Source organism: Mandrillus leucophaeus, unplaced genomic scaffold (genome assembly GCF_000951045.1).
Source record: "Mandrillus leucophaeus isolate KB7577 unplaced genomic scaffold, Mleu.le_1.0 Scaffold522, whole genome shotgun sequence".
NCBI lineage: Eukaryota > Metazoa > Chordata > Mammalia > Primates > Cercopithecidae > Mandrillus > Mandrillus leucophaeus.
The window spans coordinates 766527-773484 of NW_012105609.1; the positions used below are offsets into that span (position 1 = coordinate 766527).

The 6958-nt window shown below is 48.8% G+C and overlaps 1 protein-coding gene across 2 annotated transcripts in view; it reads left to right on the forward strand.

The window, feature by feature from the left end:
* The window catches only part of CTCF (CCCTC-binding factor (zinc finger protein)), an 83090-nt gene extending 81330 nt beyond the window's left edge, over positions 1–1760 (forward strand). For both annotated transcript variants that reach the window (XM_011996701.1, XM_011996702.1), the window contains one exon: positions 272–1760. In XM_011996701.1, coding sequence (XP_011852091.1) covers positions 272–456 — 185 coding nt within the window. In that variant the 3' untranslated portion in view covers positions 457–1760. The remainder of the gene's footprint in view (positions 1–271) is intronic.
* The last annotated feature ends 5198 nt before the right edge of the window (positions 1761–6958 follow it).

Here is a 6958-nt window from a genome sequence, read left to right on the forward strand (position 1 = left end):
TGGGAGGCTGAGGCAGGAGAATGGCGTAAACCCGGGAGGCGGAGCTTGCAGTGAGCTGAGATCCGGCCACTGCACTCCAGCCTGGGCGACAGAGCCAGACTCAGTCTCCAAAAAAATAAATAAATAAATAAATAAATTGACTCTCTCTGGACCACTATCTAATAAGGCTTTCCTGCATTGCTGACATCCTGTTTGATGTCAGTCTGAAGGACCCTTGTGATTCTTGGGGCTTTAATGCACCATTTGTTCTGTCTGTGCTCTTCTTTGCCAGCAACAGCTATCATTCAGGTTGAAGATCAGAATACAGGTGCAATTGAAAACATTATAGTTGAAGTAAAAAAAGAGCCAGATGCTGAGCCCGCAGAGGGAGAGGAAGAGGAGCCCCAGCCAGCTGCCACAGACGCCCCCAACGGAGACCTCACGCCCGAGATGATCCTCAGCATGATGGACCGGTGATGGCGGAGCCTTGTGTGTCGCCAGGACTGCTCTGGGCTGTGTTTAAACGGCCCGCATCTTAATTTTTCTCCCTTCTTTCTTTTTTTGGCTTTGGGAAAAGCATCATTTTACCAAACATACCAAGAACGAAAACTTCAAGGATGATGTTAGAAAAAAATGTGATTTAACTAGAACTTGCTGTCTGATGTTAGCAAATCATGGAATGTTCTGAGTCCCCGAGGGTTTACTGTGAAGTGCTGAGGACAGTGTTGACGACTAACTCGTTTTCCTAGATGGAAACGGAGACATTGATCCCTCCCTCCATGTGGTAAACCACTCCAGAATGGCCACCAGGCTTCCCAGAGTTCTATGGTCTTCTTCCCAAGAGAGTTTTTAATTGTAAATGCATACTTGGGAAGGACTTAGACTTTTAAACTGTTTTTTGCTTTTGCTTTTCCCTGACTCCCTTTGCTTGGAGTCAGCTGCACACCAGTAGTATGGCATGCTACGATCAGGTTCTGTCCTGAAAGCTTTGCCTCTTTCTTGGCAAAGTTTCTGGTATGGTCAAGCTTGTAAATAACTTTTTTTACATTTTAATCTTTTCCATTAATTAAGAGGTTGAAAAGAAGTGCAGTGTAAGAAAACCCAGCATTTTAATTACTTGCAAATTAAGTTACCACAGACTCTGTAGTGTGTAAATGTTGACAAGGAATTGGATCACAATCATGTAGCAGAATGGCACCCAGACCACTGCCCACCAGTGACGGACACCCACGTGGCAGATCATGATTTCCAGCCCACGGAGCCAGCATTTGAACCTTGTACAATTAACTTTCAGTTATGATTTCCCATCAACATTTTCTTTGCCCTGTTTGTAGCTGATTGTTGTGTTTTATAAATCTTCTGTTAAAGCAGAAGGGTGATTATGAGTGGGTCACAGCAGCCCTTATAAGCTGGGCCAGAAAATTTCACTAGGTCAGTAATTTAAACTTTGGATCTTCAAAAAATAATAATGTGAAACAAAACCAACTAAAAAGTGATTCTTGCACATGAACTGTCACATGTTTAAAAATGTGTTTTTTAGAGAGCCTCAGTCTTACTGATTTCAAACACTTTTTTCTTCTGTGTATTGCTTTTAAGAGAGCCATCAGTTAGCTATCAGACTCTAGGTTGATGCATTTTGTACTTAGCTGTACTGTGTGATATTTTTCATTATTTTAGGACGCCAACATGAGACCTGTAATAAAATATGTAATGGGGTTGAAAGCTGGGGAGGAGGATCTACTGCTGTACAGCTAATAAATCATAACGGATTAACAAGTGCTTCAAAGACTCCATCTTGCGTGATTCCTGCCTGCTTGAGGGAGGTTGGGGGACTGCATACGTGGTTCCAAGCTGTGCAGGCTGCTGCCTTTCACAGGCAACCTCTGTTCCTGGGATGGTACTTTCTCTAGCAGATGGGAGGATATGATCTTGGCGGGTGACTGGATATTGAGCATATCCTGCTATAACTTTTTTTTTTCTTTTTTTTGAGATGGAGTCTTGCTCCGTTGCCCAGGCTGGAGCGCAGTGGCGCAATCTCGGCTCACTGCAACCTCCGTCTCCTGGATTCACGCCATTCTCCTGCGTCAACCTCCCAAGTAGCTGGGACTACAGGCGCCTGCCACCACGCCTGGCCAATTTTTTGTATTTGAGACAGGGTTTCACCGTGTTAGCCAGATGGTCTCAATCTCCTGACCTCGTGATCCGCCCACCTCAGCCTCCCAAAGTGCTGGGATTACAGGCGTGAGCCACCGCATCCAGCCCCTGCTGTAACTCTCTTAACTCCCCAAAAAGTGTGCTTGAGTACAGGTGAGTAGATGGACGGCAGCCAGCTTCTGTGATCCACTTGAGTAGGTGCCCTGTGCACAGAGTAGATGGGCCATAGAGCTGCTTAGAGTGAAAGGGGCTAATAGGAGGCTCTCAGCATCTCAGCTCAAGGAGGCGTGGGATCAGATGTACCTGGAGCTCTGGCAGGTGTGAGGGAACAGAGAAGCTGGACCCAGCCTGCCCTAGAGAAGTTCATTTGAAAGGAGAGACAGATGCACAACCACCGGGTAGTGAGGAGACTGTCTTAGATAATAGAACTGCCTGTTAGCACCCCAGGAAGGTGGATGGAGTTGGGTCGTGTTTGGAATCTTAGGCGTGACTGAAAAATCATCTTGCTGCTGCTGCTGTTTCTAGGCAGATTGCTTTGGCAAACCCACTTTAGGTGAAAGTTTAAACCACTTACTCGAGTTTTTTAACCAAAATTCCAACTTACAAGTTTTCAATGAGAAGTAACAACAAAATATGTGAAGCTTTTGGCTGCCTAGTGCTGTCCACACAGATGGATCTCCCAGGAAAACAACCCAGGGCCTCCTGGGGCCTCGGGATTCAGCCAGGCAGTGAACTCCTTGCTCTGAACGTTAGTGGTCTCGGTCTGTTGGAGCTTGAATTCCGTCTCCCATCCATGGTTTACCCACCAGGGTACCCACTACCAGTCAGCCAAAACTTTTTTTTTTTTTTGAGACGGAGTCTCACTTTGTCACCCAAGCTGGAGTGCAGTGGCACAATCTCGGATCACTTCAACCTCCACCTCCTGGGTTCAAGGGATTCTCCTGCCTCAGCCTCCTGAGAAGCTGGGATTACAGGCACCCACCACCACACCCAGCTAATTTTTGTATTTTTAGTAGAGATGGGGTTTCACCATGTTGGTCAGGCTAGTTTCGAATTCCTGACCTCAGGTGATCCGCCCGCCTCAGCCTCCCAAAGTTCTGGGATTACAGGCATGAGCCACCACACCTGGCCCCAACTTTTTTTTAATTCCAAGTTTTTTTTGAGACAGGGTCTCACTGTCACCTAGGCTGGGATGTGGTGGCACAAACAACTCACTGTGACCTCGAACTAGGCTCAAGCAATCCTCCTACCTCAGCCTCCTGGATAGCTGGGACTACAGGCCATGCCATCACACCTGGCTCATTTTTGTTTTGTTTTGTTTTTTTTAGTTTTTTTGTAGAGATAGGGTCTTGCTATGTTACCCAGGCTACTCTCACACTCCTGGACTGAAGTGATCTTCCTGCCTCAGCCTCCCAAAGTGCTGGATTATAGGCATGAACCACCATGCCCAGCCACCTAAGCATATATAACCTTTTTGCAGAACAACGAGGCTCAGTTTTTCAACACCGCCTGTCATTCCTGATTGTACGTATTCTGTTTGAAAGGTGTTTGTTTGTTTGTTTTGAGATAAGAGTCTCTGTCTGTTGCCAGGCTGAAGTGCAGTGGCACGAGCTGGGTTCACTGCAACCTCTGCCTCCCAAATTCAAGCGATTCTCCTGCCTCAACCTCTGCAGTAGCTGGGAATACAGGCGCATGCAACCACACCTGACTAATTGAATTTTAGTAGAGACGGAGTTTCACCGTGTTGGCCAGGATGGTCTCCCATCTCCTGACCTCATGATCCGCCCACCTCGGCCTCCCAAACTGCTGGGATTACAGGCGTGCACCACCACTCCCGGCCCTCTGTAAGTGGATTTGTTTTAGCTTGGGAGGGGGCAAAAGAATTGACATTGTGGGGGAGTTAAGGCTGAAAAGGGATCCTCCTGCTGCATAGCCCAGGATGCATCCTGTCTGACCCTTAATTATAAAACCTTTAGCAGCAGAAGCCAGTTTTGTTACTGCACCCCAGAGAACTGTTGACGGGGAAGTTCCTGAACCCGCGTGCAGCTCCCTCACTGTTAAGCCACAGAAGTAAAGAATCTATGCCCTTTTCACCCCTGGGCTGGCATCACCACCCTATTGCTGCCCAGCTCAGCAAGTACCTGAGCTCTTCTCTGGCTTGTCAGGACCTGGTCTTCGAAAATCATCTGAGGTGAACCTTGTGGCAGCACCAAGGGGGCGTAGCCCGGCCCACCTAGGAGGCAAGTCTCGTCCTCAGCCTGTGCTACCCAGAACAGGCAAGGCTAATACTCTCAGGAGCTTTGGCATTTCCTGAACGCCCATGGAGTAACATGCCATCCAGAACACAGAGGGGCTTGAACAAGCTGACAACTTCTCATTGAGTCACTGTCACTTGTAAGTACTGAGTCCCATGTGTTCACTTGGTCTCTGAGATCAGGTTTGCTGTGTTACTACCGCCCTGACTGCCACCAGCCACGTGGCTAGTCCTGCAAGCCTGGCCTGATTTCTTAGTTGTCCCTGCCTGCCCCCATGTGCTCACACACACAGGGACTGGCCCCACTGGCGTCGCTGTAGCCTCCAGAGGCCCTCCACCTGGGCATGACTCCAACCCTTTTGGCAGTCACTCTCATCTTTCCTCCTTGTCATTCTAAACAGAAAAATCCCAGTGAGGTGGATTTTCTGTCATTCCGTTTTGGAATCCCTGGGTTGTCATGGTAGACTTGGCAAATGTGAGTGTTATCTGAGTGCCAGGCACTGTTGTGGGCACTTCCCTTAATAAACATTGATGGCCGGGCGCGGTGGCTCAAGCCTGTAATCCCAGCACTTTGGGAGGCTGAGACGGGCGGATCACAAGGTCAGGAGATCGAGACCATCCTGGCTAACCCGGTGAAACCCCATCTCTACTAAAAAATACAAAAAACTAGCCGGGCGAGGTGGCGGGCGCCTGTAGTCCCAGCTACTCGGGAGGCTGAGGCAGTGGCGTAAACCCGGGAGGCGGAGCTTGCAGTGAGCTGAGATCTGGCCACTGCACTCCAGCCTGGGCGACAGAGCGAGACTCCGTCTCAAACAAATAAATAAATAAATAAAAATAAACATTGAATCCTTAGAGCAAGGCTTGAGGTTAGTTAATAGCTCCGGCTTACAAACAAAACTGGAAGACCAGAAAGGCTAAGTAACATGTTAGGTGTCATCTAGGCAGTGTGCCTGCAGAATCTGCTTTTTTTTTTTTTTTTTTTTTTTGAAATGGAGTCTTGCTCTGTCACCCAGGCTGGAGTCCAGTGGTGAGATCTTGGCGCACTGCAACCTCTACCTCCTGGACTCAAGCAATTCTCGTGCCTCAGCCTCCCCAGTAGCTGGGACTACAGGTGCTCATGACCACGCTCAGCTTTTTGTATTTTAGTAGAGACAAGGTTTCACCATGTTGGCCAGGTTGGTCTCAAACTCCTGAGCTCAGGCGATCCACCTTGGCCTCCCAAAGTGCTGGGATTATAGGCATGAGCCACTACACCTGGCCAGAACCTGCATTCTTGGTTCCTTGGCAGTACTGTGTGAGACCTACTGAATTGTCACCCTACAAGCAGTTTGAGGGTTCTGTGTGGTCTTCGAGCCTTAGATTTTAATCCAAATTATGTCTGTTCGTGGCCAGGCATAGTGGCTCACACCTGTAATCCCAGCACTTTGGGAGGCTGAGGTGGGCGGATTGCCTGAGGTCAGGAGTTGGAGACCAGCCTGACAAACATGGTGAAACCCCATCTCTACTAAAAATACAAAAATTCGCTGGGTGTGGTGGCACGTGCCTAATTCCAGCTACTTGGAAGGCTGAGGCAGAAGAATTGCTTGAACCCGGGAGGCAGAGGTTGCAGTGAACCAAGATCTCTCCACTGCACTCCAGCCTGGGCAACAAGACCAAAACTCTGTCTCTAAGAATAATAATAATAATTAGCCTGGGCATGATGGTGGGCGCCTGTAATCCCAGCTACTCAGGAGACTGAGGGAGGAGAATCGCTGGAACCTGGGAGGCAGAGGCTGCAGTGAGCCAAGATTGTGCCACTGCACTCCAGCCTGGACCACAGAGCAAGACTCTGTCTCAAAACAAACAAACAAACAAACAAACCAAGTATGTCTCTTCAATCGGGAAGGCAGCAGGAACTCTCTGTGCAGCATCTTCTCCAGCTGACTCCTCCCTGTCACCCTTAGCTGTCTTTTCACCTCCACCTTGCTGAGCTACGGGCAGGGTAGACTGCTGATCCTTACCGCTTAAGTGGAGTTTAGATTGTAATAGAAGAAAAAAAAATGCAGCCTCTTCCTGTGAACCTTCCAGAATCTAGGTCCTGGTCTTTTAGAGGGCAACAGGCTAGCAGGCCCTACCCCATAACTGTCTGACCCCTCTCAGCCCTGGAGACACTAGCTTATCTCTCTCTCTGGCTGCCCCTCCCAAACTCTGTCCAGCTTGGGGAGAAGGCAGACACAGGAAGACCCCCCATGTACCTGGAGGACTCACTCCGGCCCTCTATGAAGTGCTTGGGGTTCAGGACTCAGCCCCAGGCTGCCCCCTTGAAGGCCCCAGGTACACCCTCATCTTCAGCCCTGACCTCACCACTGCCGGCAAGGAAGGGCGCTGGACCCATCAGGCTTTTTTTTTTTTTTTTTTTTTCCAGACAGGACCTGGCTTTGTCACCCAGACTGGAGTATAGTTGTGCAATCTCCGCTCACTACAACCTCTGCCTCCCAAGCTCAAGCGATCCTTCCATCTCAGCCTCCCAAGTAGCTAGGATTACAGACACACGCCATCACACCGGCTAAGTTTTAATTTTTTTTTTTTTTT